At 35.9% G+C, this 21,367-nt stretch overlaps 1 protein-coding gene across 1 annotated transcript in view; it reads right to left on the bottom strand.

Annotated features, from left to right (window-relative positions):
• Nucleotides 1-20,699, bottom strand: part of LOC145668547 (cytochrome P450 6j1-like) — a 36,473-nt gene extending 15,774 nt beyond the window's left edge. Inside the window, exons 1-3 of the mRNA XM_081736534.1 lie at nt 20,599-20,699; nt 6,660-7,603; nt 243-464 (exon numbers count right to left, since the gene is read on the bottom strand). Coding sequence (XP_081592660.1) covers nt 243-464; nt 6,660-7,596 — 1,159 coding nt within the window. The 5' untranslated portion in view covers nt 7,597-7,603; nt 20,599-20,699. The remainder of the gene's footprint in view (nt 1-242; nt 465-6,659; nt 7,604-20,598) is intronic.
• Nucleotides 20,700-21,367: the final 668 nt, after the last annotated feature.

Consider the following 21,367-nt stretch of genomic DNA (forward strand, 5'->3'; position numbering starts at 1 on the left):
TTTATTATATTACTTCCATTGTAGTTCGTATTCTATGGTGGTAGACTGTTTCAAAAAGTTTACGCTAAAACTAAAGTACCTTATGGATTACTATCATCACAGTTTCATTAAAATGTGTATTATATAGGGGAAGAGGAAAACAAATATTTCCTATACATTTTTCTCCCGTTGCGAAGAACGTGTATTTCAACTAGTTATTAATATTATTCATTAATGTGAACGAAAAAGGACGGAATACATACCACTCACTACCATATCTAAATACTGCATTTCTTGTACGGCCTCATAGGTAATAGTATTGCTGTGCATGGCTAAAACTCTGTGGATTTCTTCCCGTACTTTATCCTGGATATCTTGATGAAGTGCAAGTTCGTAGAGTGCAAAACTCATCGTTGTTGAAGACGTTTCGAACCCAGCAAGGAAGAAAATAAGTGCTTGAGCTGTTATGTCATCATGGTCGAATACTGAAAGCAGAATAAAATACTATGCATGAAATTGTTTAGGTGGTGTCATTAAAATCTTAATACGGGGAGTGTTCAAGTCAATCCAAAACTTTTTTTTTTATCACATAAGCTGCTGCTACATTTATCCTAGCATGAAGAAATTGGCATGAAAAATTTTGTCATGAACCGTTCTGGCCTATATCTGAATCATTCTAAGGCAGTCTGCTTCACTTTGTTGTCACTATGGAAATGTTAACCTCTGACAAGTGGACACCAATTGCTGCTAAGTCCGGACTTGCGGACTATATGGGAAATGCGGAAATAACTTCCAGTCATGGTCAAAAATTATAATTTACTGTTTCTAACTAAACATTAACCACTTTTGCAAGTTCATGACAGGTTATGCGGTAATTGTTAATGATAACTTGTTTGACAGGTTAAATGTTCCTATGGATGATCGCTATGGGCTAGGATTCAGCAACACCGGGGTTGTCAGTGACAGATGTGCTGACATCTTTGAAGTGTTTGCATAATCCAGGTCTTACTGCAAGTGAATCTCTAATCATCGTGTTGTGTCTGAAGTCTTCTGTAAATTTCAGCTCGTTTCATGCCCTCCTTCACTAAATGCTTCATTACATACTGCACGTACACACTGTCGTCTACCATCTTGAATAACGATCTCTGTAGGTGACATGGGAAATCCGTGCCATCTGCCAGTAATAGGACACAGTTGCCAGTTCCTACGGAATTGCTCAACTTCCTTCCTGGAATTCAACTTTAAACCTTCAAAAAAAAAAAAAAAAAAAAAAAGTCCGGATTGACTTGGACACCCTTCGTACACATACTGTGATATAGTATTATCCATCGTGTTGGAATAATTTTTAACAACGAGAGAAAAGAAGAAATAAGAATGGATAATTGTGATGCGTAAATTATTATAAATTATTTACCCAATTGATAATCTACGAATTACATCGAAATAAGAATATAAAATTTTCGTAATTATCCAAATGAAAGGCCCATACTGGAAAATTTACGAAGGAAAAATAATATATAAATAAAGAAATTATTTCCTGAAGTATCATTTTCTTAAATATCATTTTCTGAAGCTTCCCGATTAATTTTTTATCTGGACAAAAAACGAAACGGATTTTATACATAGACCAAAAATTATACAGTAAAACTTAATATTACACAGTACGGTAAAAATTATTCGGAGACCCCCAAAAATTATAGTACCTCAACTGTAACTGAAGGTTACACCAGTGTGTATTACTTGCATGTGAGGAAGCGTTTACTGTAACTGAAGGTTACACCAGTGTATATTACTTGCATGTGAGGAAGCGTTTACTTTTAAATATGAACGATCATTATCATAAGACTCAACATTTACGTATAAATTTAAATTTGTGTTTTGATTTACAGGTGTTTTTAGAAAATCTTCATAGGCAGTATAGGAATATACATGAAGCATTGCTTATAATCGATAAGAGTTTTTTTCTTTCTCTTTTAGTAAATTCTGTGTTATTATGTTTCTACCCTCCACATTCTTTTATGATTCAATACTGAAAATTTAACATTATTTATATTTAGGAGTTAATATGATTCTTGATATTGTTACACACTATTTAGGTGACAACTAAATAGGATTGAGCAGGAATCATCCTTAACCGAGGCTTAAAGACCTTTCTTGTGGCTACATGATGACATCGGCGATAACCGAGTAGCCTCAGGTGTTCGGCTTCGAATCATGAGAAGCAATCCATTGGAGGTTCGAGTCCTTCTGAAGAACGTGTTCGGAGTTGTAACTGTCCTTAATATTTCTGTGTTCTTGTTCCTGTCGTGTTTGGATTACGTAGAACCCCCAATGGATGATTTATGAAAGATTACCATACAGAAAAGTATTCGGATTGGGACGAACTTTAGAAAAAAATAAATAACATGACTATCATACGTGCCTTTGACGCGGAAGACCCGGGTTCGATTCCCGGTGGAAACTCATGTAGTTCTTATCCTACATTAACCTCGCCTCGATGTTGAACTGTCTTTGTAGCCTCGGTGTTGAACGGGAAGTTAAAGTCAAAATCAACCAATTAATCTTTAACCTTATTAAGTTTTTGGATCAAAAGATTCAATATATTTCAATTAAAAAGGTTCTTGTATGCTTTATATCTGGAGAACTATATATAGTATAGCCAAACCCAAACTGTCACTTAACTCAGTACGACATATTTATTTCGTAGAAAATACGAAAACTCGATTTAGGGGCAGTTCAAAAATTTTGTGGCTCCTGATCCAAAAACTAATTATTGGCCAAGATGCAGTTTTGGGATCATTTTTAAAATTCGTGGCCAAACTCGCAATGTCTGATCCAGTTTTTGATCATTGCTAAAATTCTTGTTCAATATAATAAAACGAGCAAGTAGCTATTTTATTCTTCGTCAATGTGTAACTTGAACACTACAATTATCGGATCAAAAATTGCACTAAAATCGACCAGTAAATTCTAATCGACAAATTATGAAAGATCTCGAAAGTCTTGGATATAATGTACAATTCATTTAGACCTGCAATTTCCAACTTGCCAGTGGTTTATAGGATCACTCTTCTATAATAAGAGAAATCGAACAGTGAAACATCAGATGAAAAGAGAAGGAATGTGGGTCAAAGAATGGGCCACAACGATATCGATGTTTTCGTGCGTCTGTCAGAACTGTCTGTTTACCCACACACTGATTGTTCTTTCCCTTGTGCATATGATTTACAGAAGAAGGAAGCGTCAAATGCGATTTCACAAAACATTCAGTTAAAAATGACTGATTTAGAATGTAATAAATATTATAAATGCATCAAGAATAGAAAAATAGAAGAAGGCATGGAGAATAGGAGAAGGCAGGAAAGTTTTCAACGTTTTAACTGGAAATCCAATCGGAAAACGTCCATTAGGAAGACCTAGCTGCAGATGGGAGGACAATATTACGATGGATTTCGCAGAAATAGAAATACAAAGTAGGAACTGGATCCAGTTGGCTAAGGACAGAAATCAATGGAGAGCTTTTGTGAACCCGGCATTGAATCTCTGGGTTCCATAGGCCAAAGAGTGAGTTAGTTATTTAGTTATGAGTTGCAATTTGAAAAGATTTTTTTACAGTAACGCACAAAAATCACTGATTGTCTAACCGAACTCGTACTAAGATGACAGCCATTCGTATTGCAAATAGGTAATATGAAACAAATGGTGATCAGTGTCAGGCTATATTTGATAGAAGAAAATAATTTCTAACAAAAACTATTAGGCAATGATTATGTTAGTAATACGTGTTAGGTCAGCATTAATAATGATTTACATTCACTTTCTGTCTTAAGCTTTTGTAGGCCTCTAAACAGTAATGAGATTTCCTTGATATTATTAATTTTACTTCATTTTTGTTCGTTTATGGGACGTTTATGTAAACTGAAGCTCTGAAGGGAAGGCAATCATTATTTAAATGAATCTAATTGTGACTGCTTCCCAAGGGTGACTACTATTCAAACCTTTACTTATATCCCCTAATTTGTTGACTTTCAATTTTGGTGTATATGAAAGATCTTACGAAAACTTATCATAATCCATTTTAAGTTAATTTTGACATGTTAACGTAATAAACTCAATTTTTTGTATACTATTGAGTTGATTTTGAGTTTAACGTTCCTTTCAGCAGCAAGGCTATATGAGCCGGGACCTAATGATTAACGTGGAACACGAATCACATGAACTCCCGCCGGGAATCGAACCCGGATCTCCCACGCCAAAGGCGCATATGATAACCGCTTAGCCATCAAGGAGCTCTTTCGTATACTATTATATTAACTACCGTGCAAAAACAAGAAATGCTCAATTCAGTATCACAAAAAGGAAAAGTATTATTTTTGATAATTAATAAATGTAAAAGTTTACAAATGTTGCTTTTAGGTCGTTGTGAGGTTTGTTTTTCACCGTTGTGTGGAGATTTTTGCTGAGGACATGACAATTATAAATAAATTAACATTTTAAAGAAATTTATGTTTTGGATCATCGCCATATATTCACATTTATAATTCTTAGACCTAATAAAGTATGATCATTTATTTAATAGTTCAGAAAATTATTATATTTTACTAGCTGAACCTGCACTCTCTACACAGCGCATCATTCATATATGAGCATGAATCTCCTTGTCATTCCTCACAAGATCTGTACATATCCCCTTACAGACACAAGTGAAGAACGTCTTGATAAAAATCGGCAATGGGTACCATAAAGGGGAGATTTTGAGTTTATTTTTCAATCCCTCGCACCGTTTCCAAGATTTGAGCCTATTTTCAATTGGAGTTTCTAATTCATGTATGATCAGTGTTTTCTTTCTTCTTGCATGTAGTATGTAATAACCAAATACATTACACACACAATTAATTATAATGTCAATGACATATGATGTTCATTGGGCAAAACACTTCAAACAATAAAGATTTATTTGGTCTAGGAATTAATTCGTGCGGTTTTTAATAAAAATTGAAGCTTTATTTCAAAAACAAAATAAATGAATACGTTAACAAAAATATTGTCCATCGCTAGCCACTACTTTCTCCCATCTTTCAGGCAATTTACGGATTCCGTGTCGAAAGAATTCCTCATCTTTTGACGCAATCTAATCAAAGATCCATTTTTCGATATTTTCTGAAGAAGTGAACCGCTGTCCAATCAAATCGTTATTCATGCAATCGATCAAGTAGTAGTCAGACGGAGCAGTGTCTGGTGAATATCGCGGGTGGAGTAACACTTTTCATCCGACATTTTCCAAATAGGTTTTGACCGGTTTTGCGACATGTGGTCGAGTGTTATCATCTTGATAAATAAGTTTATTATGCCTGTTATTCCATTCTGGTCGTTTTCAGGCCAGAGCTTGCTTCAAACGCATTAATTGTTGTCGATAGCGGTGTCCATTAATAGTTTCACCAAGTTTCAGAAGTTCATAGTACACCACACGTTTCAAATCCCACCATATATACAGCATAACCTTTGCACAATGAATATCTCGTTTCAGTTGTGAAGGACCTGGTTCACCTTGCTTCACCCAGGCCTTTTTTCGTTTAGGATTCTCGTAATGAATCCACTTCTCATCACCAGTTACAATTCGATGCAAAAATCCCTTCCTTTTCTGTCTTTGAAGCAGCAATTCGCAAACGGTTTTTCTTCTTTCAACGTCTTTCTTTTCAATTCATGTGAAACCCAATAAGACATCTTTTGAATCATTCCTATGGCTTTGAGACGTTTGGAAACTGTTGTTTGCTCAACTCCAAATGCTTCTGCAAGTTCGTCCTGCGTTTGGCACGAATCCTGATCAAGCAATGCTCTCAATTCTTCATCTTCAAATTCTTTTGGCTGTCCAAATTGCTTTTGGTCTTCCAAGCTGAAATCACCACCTTTAAACCGTGCAAACCACTTCTGACACGTTCGCTCAGCTAGAGCATGGTCACCAAACACTTCCACTAAAATATGATGACTTGCGGTAGCACTTTTCTTCATGTTAAAGCAATGAAGAATAACTCCCCGCAAAAACACTTTATCAGGCACAAAATGCGCCATTTTCAGTTGAAGAAAAAATGTTGTTGTTTCCGCTTCAAGCAACTGACATATACTAAACAAGATGCTCAATGACAGTAGTTTTCAACGCATGTTTGGATCAACGAAACTATGGGACAATAAGCTAGTTACGCCATATTTTGTAAAACCGCACGAATTAATTCCTAGACCAAATATCTTAGCCTGGAGAAATGGTTACCCTTCGGTTTTCATGATCATTTCGCCATGAAACAAATGCTTGAGCCATATACAACTCCTGTATAAACTATGTTATGTTGGAACTTCTGTTGGAATTGGAACTCCTGTGTAAAGTATGTTGTCTCGTATAACTCGTAAGATAAGATGCTTTAGTTTAAAAAAAATCAATACTTTTATTGTACCCTAAAAAATGTAATAAAGAAATAACGGCCCTGTTTTCTAAATATTCAATTAGAACTGGACAATCTACACAAAATTTGGAATCGACCAGTGAAAACGGCACGTTTCTAGCACTTGTGGTTTTCGAGATCTCATTGTCGAAAAGACTGGAGACAAACAAATAAACTTTTATTTGGAGACAAACATATAAACCTAGCACTTTAATATATAGATTTGAAACTAATCTTACAACTTACCTATATTATCGCTTTTTGTATCTTGTAAGTTTCTTTCTTTCCCTTTGTTTGTAGTATGTTCGTCATCTTCTACGTAACCTTTCTTCTTAATCTGCATTAACAAATCTATGAAATCATTCCTTACAAAATTATACTTTTCTCTGTATTCCATAGTGTCTTTCACCAATCTTCTGAAGAAATTATTAATTCTCTCTGGCGCTAACTTTAAGTGCAATAGGTCCGCGAGTCTTGGTGCCAGAATACGAATCACATTAACAACACTGTTTCTTAAGGACGGTTCTAACATTTCTCGACCCATGTCCCGAAACTCTGAATGCTGATTTTGTACAGTGTTACATTTGATACCAAAAGCACAAGACGCTATGACATCAGTCGTGAAATTTGCTAACGTTTCTTTCACTTCAATTGTTTCTTTCCGCATTGCTATTTCGTCTAAATGTTTATCTAATTCTATTGCATTTTCTAGAATTAAATGTAGCATTTTTTTCATTTTACCCGAAGTGAACGTAGGAGTAAGTTTGATTCTTAAATTACGCCATTTCTGTCCCTTAGCGTTGAAAAGATGTTTTGAATTCAAAGGATCTATTTTCTCATTTATCTTAAAAGAATGGTCACGAAAATGAGAAAAATCTTTCACCAAGACTAATTTTATAATTTCTGGATCTCTTACTAGTAATATTGGCTGGGAAAGGCTACAAAGTCCAACAAATTTATGATCTTGAGATTGAAAATAAGCATCCCTAGCGTCTTCACCTAAGGTCTTCTTTAAAAAGATTGTATTCTTCAAATTGCCCAAAATAGATTTGGATGGGATAAATGGTACATTTCTTCTCTTCCAATACGTCTGTTGGAATCGTAACCAAAAGTACAATATACCAACAGCTCCTATGGTTACGGAAACTAATTCCAGAAACCAGTGTTCAGGTAAAAGTATCATATTCACGCTGAAAGAAAAGGGAAAAAACTGCAAATATTACGTTACCAACAAGATATATACACCTAGGAAAATAAATAGTCATTTTCTGTACATTACAATAAAAGCGTCTTATGTTATTAAAATAAATTGAAGGCTTTGGGGCAAAAACCCAAGTCCAAAAAGTGAAAGTGTAAAGGTGATAGCTCCACAAGGGTTTCACGTCATCCGATTTTCTTCACACGCATTTTTTTGTTTCTTTTCGGAAAATAGGTAAAAGGGGGCAAAGGGCCCTTTTCAAGAAAGGGCCCCCTTGACTAAAAAGACCACATTAAACAAACGATGCAAAGATGACTTCAAAGTAAGAAATACTGGTTTTGTCGTTTTTGCGAGAAAAGAGTTTCAGAGGGCAATGGCTCCCATCGAAATGACAAAGGAACCCACACAATCCTTTCGGAAATAATATTTCGGTGGAATTGCTTGAAATCGTGATATCTTGTAGATATTGTGTACCCGAGAAAAAATATCAATGAGCACCACGAAAAATCACTGACCGTTTGGCCACTACAGGGACACTTTTTTGAAAACAGCAGAAGGTAACAGTATTCTGGATTTTGGTTTAAAAAATGAAACCGTGATATGTTGTAGATATGCGATCCTGAAGAAAGGTCTCAATGGACACAGCCACCAATCACTGACTGGCCACTACAGGGCCACATTTTTGAAAACAACCGAAGATAACAATATCTTGGATTTCGATGAAAATGACTGAAATTGTGATATGTTGCAGATAGTGTAATTCTGAGAAAATGTCTCAATAGGCACAGCCAGCAATCACTGACCGTTTGGCCACTACAGGGCCACATTTTTGAAAACAGCAGAAGGTAACGGTATTCTGGATTTCGGTAAAAATGAATGAAACCGTGATATGTTGTAGATATTATGATCCTGAGAAAAAGTCTCAATTGGTACAACCATCCATCACTGACGGTTTGGCCACTATAGAGCCACATTTTAAATGAACAGAAGGTATGCATTCTCGATTTCGGTGTAATTGCTTGAAACTGTGATATGTTGCTGACCGTTTGGCCACTATGAAGCCACTTTTTTGACAACAGTAGTAGTAACTGTATTCTGAATTTCAGTGGGATTGCTTGAAGCCATATATGTATTAATATTTGATCCTGAGAGAAAGTCTCAATGGGCACAACCACTCATCACTGACCGTTTGACCACTTAAGGACCACGTTTTTTTTGACAACAGTAGAAGGTAGGTATTCTAGATTTCGGTGGAATTGGTTGAAACGGTGATATATTATAGATATTGTGATCCTGAGAAAAAGCCTCAATGGACACAACCACCAATCACTGACCATTTGGCAACTACAGGACTATATTTCTTAAAATAGCAGTAGGTAATGATATTCTGGAATTTTGGTGGAATTATATGAAGCCATGAAAAGTCCTATCCCACAACCCGGAAAATGATGGGGAGAGTAGCGGCTAACATCATTTAAGCATAGACAACATTCCGATGTTCATCTTAAGGGACAAAGGAAAACCCTGGAAAGCACTAGACAATTTTTCTCATGATCATGACATCTACAACATATCACAGTTTCATTCATTTACACCGTAACCAAAAATATCGTTATACCCGGCTGTTTTCAGAAATCTAGACTTGTCGTGTACATACGGTCAACAATTGATGCCTGTGTCCATTAAGACCTTCTCTCACAATGAGCAGATCTACAACATATCACAAATTTACTAATTCTTACAGAAATCCAGAACATCGTTATACGTGGCAGTTTTCAAGGAAGTAAATCTGTCATGACCAAACGATTAGTGACTTGTGGTTGTGTTCATTGAGACTTTTTCTCAGGATGACAATATCTACAATATATCACGGTTTCAGTCATTTTGACCGAAATCCAGCATATCACTATCTTCGACTCGGCTGCTTTAAAGAAAATGGCCTCGTATTGGCCAAACGGTCAGTGATTGGTGGTTTTGCCCATTAAGGCGTTTTCTCAGGATCACAATATCTACAACATATCACGGTTTCAAGCAATTCCACCGAAATTCAGAATACCGTTACCTTCTGCTCTTTGTAAAAAAAGTGGCTCTGCAGTGACCAAACGGTCAGTGATGGATGGTTATATCCATTAAGACTTTTCTCTCAGGATCAAAATATCTACAACACATCACAGTTTCAGTCATTTGTGCCGAAATCTAGAATATCTTTATCTTCGGTTGTTTTCAAAAAAGTGTCCCTGTAGTGGCCAAACGGTCAGTGATTTTTGGTTGTGCCCATTGAGACTTTTTTTCTCAGGTACACAATATCTACAACATATCATGATTTCAAGCAATTCCACCGAAATCTAATTTCTGTAAGTATTGTGCGGAATCCTTTAACATTTCGAAGGGAGCCATTGCCCTCTGAAACTCTTTTCTCGCAGAAACAACAAAACCAGTATTTCTACTTTGAAGTCATCTATGCACCGAGAGAGTTTCGTTTCTTTAATGTGGCCCTTTGAGTCAAGGGGGTCCTTTTTGAAAAGGGGCCCTTTGCCCCCCCTTAACCTATTTTCCGAATGAAGCAAAAAATACTTGTCAATTTATTTTCGGTCTAGTATATATGTGCTAAGTTTGAAGTAGAGATGCAAGGGCTCGGAAAAAAAAACGGCTTTTTTGGAAAAAACTCGGTTTTTTCTGCTTCGCTTTTTTGCTTGGGAAATTTTGGGCTTTTTTGAAAATTTTGCTTTAAATTGATAAAGCAGACTTTGTTTCGCTTCTCTACAGCAAAAAAACTGGTTTAGTTACTGGTTGATGCAAATAATAATATGAAACCTCGAAAATAAACCATGAATTACAAAAAGATTTTTATAAAATTCTTAACATATTTACATTATGAATTCCAAAGGATTAACCTATATATGTAATAATATTTTAACCTCTTACATACAATAAGTACTTAAAAATGATACACAAGTAACTACCAAAATTTTATGTAGCATTTTTACTTCAAAATATCACACACCCTCTTTTTGAAGCAAAATAAAGAAAAACATGAGAGAAATCTGCACATCAAGAGCTTCGTTTCGGGTGGTTCTGTATATTCTTGAAATTTTTCAGTTAAGTTTTAATTTTCATATACATTGTATGATATTTCGAACAAATTTTTCACTGATTGATCACATACGTAATAATCTGTTACTACCTATCAGGTGCTTCGGATCTGCAAAATCGGTAAAGCTCCAAATTCTGTAATGCACTGACTGTTCCTTAAGCTTGTTCAGGATCGGGAAAGTATCGAATTTTCTGTTCATGGATCATATAGGTAATAGACGGTTCATCTGAGCGTATGGTTTCCTAGGCTGTAGAATATATAACCACCATCACGGTTTACCCAGTCCTGAAGGTTTCTGAATTTTTAACAAGAAAATTCAACATATCGTTACGAAACTTTTATTTATTTATTTATTTATTTTATTTTATTTTATTTTATTTTATTTTTACAAAAAAGAAAAACTATGGAATATATTTAAAAAGAGTGGAAGAATCAGTCACTGTTCCAGTTCACAAGAAAGACGAAAAAATTGATTGTAATAATTATCGAGGCATTTCTCTTAACATTCTATTTATAAGATTGACCCCATACGCAGATGAAATTATTGGAGATTGTCAGTGTGGATTTAGTCGAAATCGACCAGATATTTACCATTCGACAAATACTCGAAAAGAAATGAGAATATATTACCCACAACATCAACTGTTTATTTATTTTAGAAAGGCTTACAACTCGGTTAGGAGGGAAACATTGTACAACATTCTTACAGAATTTGGAATACCGAAAAAGCTAGATTTATTAAGTGTTTAAATCAATCCCAGAATAAAGTCCGAGTAGAAAAATGCGAGCTTCCACGTAGAGATTGGCCTGAAACAAGGATATGCGTTATCGCAGTTACTATTCAGCTTTGTTCCGGAGTGCGCTATAAGAAAAATAAAAGATAGGAACCAGGGCCTAGAGTTGACTGGTATTCATCAGGTTATGGTGTATACTGATGATGTAAATCTCACAGAAGAACAATCGAAAGAAATGCAGAGACCTTATTAAACGCTTGCAGGGACATGAGTAAATGCAGAGAAATCTAAATACAAGGAAGTTACGGCAAATTATGAATGCATTAAAATATCAATTAATATTTTCGACACAGTGGATACTTTCAAATATCTTGGATCAGTATTACCAGACCAAATCATACCCACAAAGAAATTAAATGTCGACTGAAATCAGGAAATTCAATGTTATTATTCAGTTCCAAATATTTTTTTCGCCGCGAATTCTGTCAAGGAATTTAAAGCTTAAAATATATAAAATGATAATCATGCCTATTATGCTTTATGGTTGTGAAACATGATCGCTTACGCTGAGGGAAGAACGCAGACTGAAATTATTTGAGAATAAAATTCTGGGACGAATATTTGGACCCAAGAGGAAGGGGAATGGGGAATGGCGGAAACTTCATAAGGAACAAATACATAATTTATACGGTTTACCAAACAGCGTTAGAGTCATCAAGTCTAGGAGACTCAGGTGGGCAGGTCATGTAGCCAGAATGGAAGAAAGTAGGAACGCTTTCAAAGTTTTAACTGGAAATCCAATCGGGAAACGTCCATTAGGAAAACCTAGGCCCAGATGGGAGGACAATATTAAGATGGATCTAGCAGAAATAAGAATACAGAGTAGAAACTGAATTGAATTGGATAAAGGGGATACGGACAAAATCTCGCCGCCCAAAATCTCGCGAGCCAAAACCTCGCGGGACAAAATCTCGCCGGGCTAAAAACTCGCCGCCCAAAATCTCGCGGACCAAATCTCGCGGAATGAAACCTTTCCTTAAAATTTACCCAATGAGTTTGTTAATATGCAATTCTATATTATTATTATTATTATTATTATTATTATTATTATTATTATTATTATTATTATTATTATTATTATTATTATTATTATTATTATTATTATTATTAATAATAATAATAATAATAAAAAGAAGAAGAAGAAGATACAAAATATCGTGAGCGTGGGCTTTCTTGGGTTATTCCCGTTTCCTCCTACTTTCTTCATTCCAACATTTCCTTCATCCTGATCATCTACGTCTGCTTTAATCTACAAAACATAATCGGGGGATGTAAAAATTCAGATATTATTTCATACTTTCATAAATATTATTAGATTTTGTTAGAATTTCCTAAGGTCAGCGTCAAAGTGAAGTAAATACCATCCCAGGTTTAAACCCCATATATGTTGCAAATTTGATCGAGACCAATCAAGTGGTTCAAGAGTTATTAAGTCACAAACGCAGCCACTTTCATTTTTATGTATTTCTATATGTCTCCACCTTCCCCTCCCTCTTCCCGTCAAAGTGGAATGATAAAAGCCATCCCAGGTTTTAATTTAATTTGTGTGGCAAATTAGATCAAGATTGGTCTCGTGGTTTAAGAGATATTAAGTTTTATTTATATTTAAATATATCACCCTCCTCTTCGTTCTGCCGCCAAAATGAAATTTTAAAATACATCCCAGGCACAAACCTGATCTATGTTGAAAATTTCATCGAGATCGGTCGAGTGGCTCAAGAGATATGATGTAAAAAATTGTCATTTTCATTTCTATATAGGATAGATTTTCAAAGCACGCGTTAGAATGTTTCTTCTCATTATTTAAAATGCAATTATATGTTATTGTAAAATATATACAAACAGCAATAGAACATTCAACATCGAAGAAATCGTCGTGACGACGTTTTATACTGACATTTCCTCCATGCGAGATTACGTCCTGCGTAGTTTAGACCAGGCGAGATTCTGTGTCCCGAGATCAGGACCGCGAGGTTTTGGCCAGGCGAGATTTTGGGTATGACGAGATTTTGGGACGCGAGGTTTAGGCCGATGAGATTTTCGCCTGCGGGTTTTGGATAGGCGAGGTTTTGGCCCGGCGAGATTTTGGGCCGCGAGGTTTTGTACCCAAACCTGGATAAGGACAGTAGTCAATGGAGAGCTTTTGTCCTAGGGAAAAAGAGAGAGAGAATACATTTAAGTTAAGCACAACTGCACAACAAACATGAGTGAGTGGTTAGCTTTCGCGCTTCTATTGTGAAGTCTGGGATTCCACGCCGCATTGGACCATTTTGACAAAAGTTTTTCTTAATTCCAACTGTGAATGTAGAGAATGTATTGTGAGTCCTGGCCGACTTCCTTCCTAATCGTTTTTAAATATTTGTTATTACTATTTACCAGCAGTGATGGATTTGCGAAGAGGGTTAGGGTGGGGATATCTTTCGGATTGAAGCCTCTACCCCGAAATTACGGAATTTCTAAAACAAACTAAGTATTAGTTTTGCCATTATTCATAAACTTCAAGCTGTCCTCAAATAAAAAATTAGGAATTTTTTAGAAGAACTAAGCATTAATAAGAAAAGCCCCTCCCAAAATAGTTTTATAAATCCGCCACTGATTATCAGTATAAAATGGTCTTCAAAGTTGTATCTGGAAGATTATAGCTGAATATACAAACGAAACGAAATATTTGTTATGCCTGTACTCATAAACTTAAGCTCCTCTTAAATAAAAGTTAGAAATTTTTACAAAAACCAAACATTATTCAGAAAAACCCCTCCCAAATTTTTTTCTAAATCCGATACTGATTATTTCTATCAAATGGTATTCAAGCTTGTGTCAGGAAGGTTATTGTTAAATTATTGCACAGCTACAGTATAACGGAAATGTAGATGTACGCTTTTACGAATATATTGAAAAACGTTCGCTCTGACGGATATATTATGAAACATAAGTTTAATTATGTGCTAGAAGCTAAAGTACTAGATGATCTAGAGAAGAAAAAAATGTCGATAATTCAGAAGTTAAAATCAAGTTAAATAGCTTCTAAAATTGCCCTCAAATACTACGTATTTTATTTTTACTTTAATTCATAAACCATGTGCTCCACCCATCACGATGGTGAATTCCAGAGCGAAATATGGCATTCAGGTCATGGAATCTTACTTAACTTTAGAGTATACTATAAGAAAGCTATTTAAACAGAAAAATCATGAAAATGAAAAAAGCCAAAATTTCCAAAATTCTCGTTTTTTTTCCAAAAAAGCCGGCTTTTTATGTGCAAAAAACCATCGATTCAAAAAATCCGGCTTTTTTGCATCTCTAGTTTGAAGATAATCGGATGACGAGAAACTCTTGAGAAGCTACCTCCTTTACACTTTCACTTTTTGGACTTGATGGTTTCTTGCCCTAAAGTCTTCAATTGTCCTTATGATAAAGAATACTTTAAAATTTTACATATATGATCTATGATTTTACAAATTAATAATTGCATACGTGTATATATACAAAATTTTATTCAAGATGCAGTATATTTTAGGTTTTATTTATTTTACAGGAACGAAGTACAAATATGGATGTGCATTTGGTGGTTGGATTAACTTTTATGACGTATGGCAAGATAGCCCAACCACTTTAGAAAATTGAAACAATGACTAGGTCATTCGTTTGTACTACGTTTGTACCGTTTGTACCGAAAATATTTTTGTTTGTACCATTTTCCTTATATAGGGGTACTTGAGAGGTCGACTGGGGGGCTATCTTGGCGCCAAGATAGCCCCCCCCGTATCACAGGACAAAAATTTGAAATACACCATTCGAAAGCAAATCGTTTGTACCGTTTGTACCGAAAAAAGTTTTGTTTGTACCCCGATAGTTTTCGAAAAACAGGGGATGATATTTGGAGGGGCTATCTTAGCGCCAAGATAGCCCCCCTTATCACAGCACAAAAAATTGGAATACACCATTCGAAAGCAAATCGTTTGTACCGTTTGTACCGAAAAAAAGTTTTGTTTGTACCCTGATAGTTCTCGAGAAACAGGGAATGACATTTGGGGGGGCTATCTTGGCGCCAAGATACCCCCCCCCGTATCACAGCACAAAAAATTGGAATACACCATTCGAAAGCAAATCGTTTGTACCATTTGTACCGAAAAAAGTTTTGTTTGTACCCTGATAGTTCTCGAGAAACAGGGGATGAGATTTGGGGGCTATCTTGTACGCAAGATAGGCCCCCTAATGTGTACTTTTTCCATGTCCATTAATAAGTATCATATCCATGTGAGTTGATATGTATTTAGAATACTGGTTGTGCATATCAAAATAAAAAAAAATGAATTTTTCAGTAATAACTCAACGTTAGAATTGTATCGGCGAGTGGGAAAACAGTGTGAGTCCAAAATAAACCATTTTGAAGTAAAGGCAAAAATAACACTAAAGATGTAGAACTACAAGTTGTAATGAAGAGCAGTGCAATTTGCAAGACCTTGCACGTTATAACAGAATGCTATAATGTCGATTGTACATTTGTGGCATTAACAAACAAAAGTTATTTTTTCAAATATCTCAAAATGCGTTTTATAGACTAGTAGTGGTTTTCCACTCACCGATTCAATTAAATTTTCTCTATTTCTGCCCTTTTCCTTAGGTAAATACGTATTATTCAGCAATGGCCTATTTGCTTTCGTGTATTGTGTATGAACGCAGCAAACTTCTTGAGCCGTTAATGTGGCAGATATAAACAGCTAATTTTTTCAGTTGGTGTAAATCTGAAACGTGGAAGGATGCAGTTTAGGTGAGCAAACGTTTCATCTTTTAGTTTTCTTTGTTTAAGATTATTTCTGTAAATCCAGTTTTTTCTGAATTTGCACACACTTCGTTGTGCTTTTTACGGTATTTATTTACGGAAAAGGGCACAAATAGATTAAATTTAATTGAATCGTTGAGCGGAAAAACACTACTAGTGCACAAAACGCATTTTGAGATGTTTGAAGAAAGAACTTTCGTTTGTTAATGCCACAAATGCACAGTCGACACTATAGCATTCTATTATAACGTGCGAGGTCTTCAAATTGTACTGCTCTTCATTACAACTTTTAGTTCTACATCTTTAGTGTTATTTTCGCCTCTAACTCAAAATGGCTTATTTTGAACTCACACTGTTTTCCCACTCGCCGATTCAATTTAACGTTGCGTTATTCCCAACAAGTCCTTTTTTTCATTTGGATATGTACATCAAGAGATCTAAATACACATAAATTCACATGAATAGACACATAATACTTATTAATGGGCATGGAAAAAGTACATATTAGGGGGCCAATCTTGCGTACAAGATAGGCTCCCAAACGCCATCCACTCTTTCTTGAAAATTATCAGGGTGCAAACAAAAGTTTTTCGGTACAAACGGTACAAACGATTTGCTTTCGAATGTTGTATTTCAAATTTTTGTGCTGTGATACGGGGGGTCTGTCTTGGCGCCAAGATAGCCCCCCGCCCAAAATATCATCCCCACTTTCTCGAAAACTACCAGGGTACAAACAAAACTTTTTTCGGTACAAACGGTACAAACGATTTGCTTTCGAATGGTGTATTCCAATTTTTTGTGCTGTGATACGGGGGGGCTATCTTGGCGCCAAGATAGCCCCCCCCAGTTGACCTCTCAAGTACCCCCATAAGGAAAGTGGTACAAACGAAAATATTTTCGGTACAAACGGTACAAACGTAGTACAAACGAATGACCTTGTCATTGTTTCAATTTTTTAAAGTGGGGGGGCTATCTTGCCATACGTCTTTTATGTCCCTTTCAGTGTGCGAAGCTATATGAGACGTAGACCTAGTAATGATTTGCAACAATAATAATATTAATAATAATAATAATAATAATAATAATAATAATAATAATAATAATAATAATAATAATAAAGTTAAGAGTGTTATAGATAGGGAAGTGACTCTGGTAACAGCATTATCAATATAAATCATATCTAAAGTCGTGGAAAGGAGCTAGGCTTCAATTGCAAGCCAGTATCTGAATCAGACAATTAGAATTTCTAACGTGTATATACAGGGTAAACCTGAAAGATGTGCATGAAATCCGGGAGGTGATTCGTGACATCAAAAGAAGACAAAAAGTCATCTAACATGTTTTTGATTTCCGCATCGTGTACGAGTAACAGGGTCGCCAAGTTTGAATCGACAATCGAATCACGACAATTGGAAAGGAACAGAAAGATGTACACAAACTATTTCTGTCTGCGCAACTGCTTCATGTATCATTTTGCTGATGTTCATAGCCACATTTAACTAGTTTTGATGTCAGAAATCAACTCCTGCAGTTTGTGCACATCTTTCAGGTCCCGCTGTATGTTGTTAATATTGAGGTACCTCCAATACTACTTAAATTTTGGTACTATTAAATCGTTTCTAATCATATATTGGTATAGTTCCTGATGTCAGCCAAATTGTACGTAATTCGTGCGTTGAACATATTTTGTAATATTATTCTTTGCATATTATATGTATATTTAATTGGTTTTATGTGTTACCTGACAGTAAAATTTAAAACAAGTTAATTCAATTTGACGTTAGGCAAGAGAACCTTTTTGACAAAGATCTATGGATCATAATTAATGCCGCATTGGATCTGAAATGTATAATATTATAGTTATTCAAAATGTTATTGTTAATGTAATTGGGTATTGCTTACTTTTAAAGCTATTTATACAGTTACTATTTTAAAGTTATTTCATGTCATTTAATCTATGTATCAACCTAAGTAGCATTAGATTGCTTATAATTGCTAGGAGTGTTCGGCTTAGATTTTATATAGGAGATTAGCTATTCCAACCTATATACGAGATACACACCAAAAGAATGTGACGTTTTGTTCTGATGTTCACATTATTTTTGCCATTTCAGGAAAGCAACTGCGGCGTCGGAGACCGCCATCCTTCGTTTCTAAGCAATGCAGCATCTGTTTACGAGATGGCAGTAGTTAAGCCACAGTGCCTGAACGAGTAAGACTTGTTTCTGAGATTGCCCGAGGACATGGAATTTTCAATTGAAAAAGAACACGTAATTGTGAAATTTCTCGCCGCAGCTGGACTTTGTGCAGCCGATATGTCAGGTATGTGTGGTTGTAGTGCTCTTGCAGAAAAAAAAAAAAAAAAAAAACTGTTAGGATGTGGGTACGTGAGTTGAATGCAAAGCGAACTAATGTTGTCAACGGCTTGGTTCACGGCTCAGTCACAACTGAGCCGAGCCGAGCCAACAGCTCACCAAACCGAACCGGCTCGAGCCCTCGGCTCATTTGGGCCGAACCGAGCCGAGCCGATGGCTCACCTTAACCGAGCCGGCTCGAGCCGGTGGCTGATTGCAACCGAGCCTGCTCGAGCCAATGGCTCACCTGAGCTGAGCCGAATCGAACCGATGGCTCACCCAAGCCGAGCCGAGCCGAACCGAACCGAAGGCTCACCCGAACCGAGCGGAACCGAGCCGATGGCTCATCGCAACCGAGCCGGCTCGAGCCGACCTGCTTGGGCGCAATATCGTCCTGATTAACAACAAAGAAACAATACAAGTTCGCCTAGAAATATTTTTTCAGTTATTGATAAATAGATGGAAGTAATGAAACAAAACAAGTCTAGATAAACACAAAGGATTCCTTTAAATACTACATAGATGCTGTTACACGACCTTAACAATAATAGCGAGTGAAATAGCTCAAGTGGTCACGGGTTCGAATCCCGCTGCCGACCATCTTGACTGGGGTTTTCCTCAGTTCTGCCAGGAAAATGCCGGGATGGTACCTACTAAACAGACCCTGGCCGACACCTTCCCAAATCCTTTCCATTGTTGTTGTTGTTAGATATCCAGTGTAAAATGGCCTCTGAGCTGTATCTGGTGGTTGTTAAATAAATAAATAAATAAATAAATAAATAAATAAATAAATAAATGAAGGTGTGTACTATTATTTCATTAGTTTTTTGAATGATATTTACAACAGAGATCAAACTAGTGCCCATTGGTTTAAGAGATTGATTAACAAATCAGTTACTACAAACTCAAATATAAAACATTTTGTTTGTCTTCACGTAATCCAACTTCAAAAATTGGGCTTTTGTTTTAACATTTCGTAGCAAGTAGTTAGCAACTTTAATCTAGTGTTGTCAACAGCTCGAGCGGCTCGATTTACGGCTCAGTCACCATCGAGCCGAGCCAACAGGTCACCCAACTCAGCCGGCTCGAGCTCTCGGCTCAGTTGGGCCGAACCGAGCCGGTGGCTCATCTGAGCCCAATCGAGCCGATGACTCACCTGAGCCGAAACCGAACCGAGCCGATGGCTCGTCGCAACCGAGCCTGCTCGAGCCGAGCCGGTTGACATCACTAGAGCGAACGAACGTGAAAAATGAACAGAGATCTCGACGTCCTGACGCTAACATTATCCGTGTTGAAAATTGATTCATGGAAGATGGGAATGTCAACATGCAGGAGATTTGTGATACACTGGGCCCAACAATGGAAACAGTAGAATGAATAATTATAAAAGAACTGGGCCTAAGTAAGGTTTCTTTTCGCTGGGTTCCACGAATGCTAAATGACGATCAAAACGAGGCAAGGATTCAATCAAATTATGCAAATTTGATACTGTTCAAAAGAGAGAGACACAATTTCTGGTAGTGTTGTGACAATGGATTAATCACAGATTCCATTATTCAACCCAGAAACAAAAAGGAAATCGATGCAGTGTAAACACACAGATTCACTTCCCGGTCGTCACTTGGCATGCGCCGTTCCTTCAAGAGGTATGTGCCATTCACAGTTCACGCGTTATATTTTTACAAGTAACCTACCAAACACTGATTTTTATAAGCTTACACTATAGTAATTTATATTATTAATAATAAATATAATCAAACAAGTGTGTCGCAATATTGTGAGCGAAAGTGAATCATCAGTCAAAAAATGTTGGGAAACCACTGACTTAAAGCGCTTATATTAAAGCTCAGTTTCACAGATAAAAAGAAAGAAGAGCATATTTGTGCTTAATGTAGCTTTTTTGAAAAGAAAAACAAAATAAAATAGTGTTCAGAAAATATAAATAAGAAAAAATTCACTTACTTTTCAATCTGTGTTCACTTGTTACGTGAAGATGACTACCATAAATTGTAAATGACTGAAAGAAAGTATAAGTGCTTAGAAGCTTATCGGAGAGTTTGTCCTATGAAGGTCAGCTATATTATCCTTCTCATCATGAGTTCCACTTTACAAACGAGTTGAAGAAACTCATAGCTTCTATGTGTTATCTAAATTTAAAGATTATTGTAAGTTTCCAACAAGATATATATAATGTTAATTAATTAGATTTTACAGAGAATATTAACATCCTTTTCTGTATATGACAGAAATCAATAACAAATGTTTTTTTTATCGATAAAAATTAGCAATGAACAAACAGTTTTTATTAAAAGTGAAATTAAATTTTTTAGTTTAACGTCGCTTGCATGTGCCCTTCAAACTAAAGCAGACGGATAATTTTATTAATGATGCTGAAATTAGATGATGCTGAAATTAGACTAAACTGATGGTTTTTCCAGTGGGAATCAAACCCTAAGGCCACGAACCACTGGGTTATTCCATGTCAACTCCCCTAGAGCAATGTACTTCAATGTCTCAGATTCACTTAAAAATTTTTTCATACATAAATGCCAATGAAATTATGCTAAATTATTTTTTTCCGATTTTTTGGATGAGAATTTTTTTTTTAAAAAAATGTGAATTTGGCGCCAATTTCACTTTCTGGCACTCAGCATCATGGAACTAAAATTACCATAACTTCTTTATTTTTCAAGTTATTGGGTTCATCCAGGTGTCAAATGAACGCTTAATT

The sequence above is a fragment of the Thermobia domestica genome, chromosome 13, assembly GCF_964235325.1.
Source record: "Thermobia domestica chromosome 13, izTheDome1.hap1.1, whole genome shotgun sequence".
In the NCBI taxonomy this organism is placed as follows: Eukaryota; Metazoa; Arthropoda; class Insecta; order Zygentoma; family Lepismatidae; genus Thermobia; species Thermobia domestica.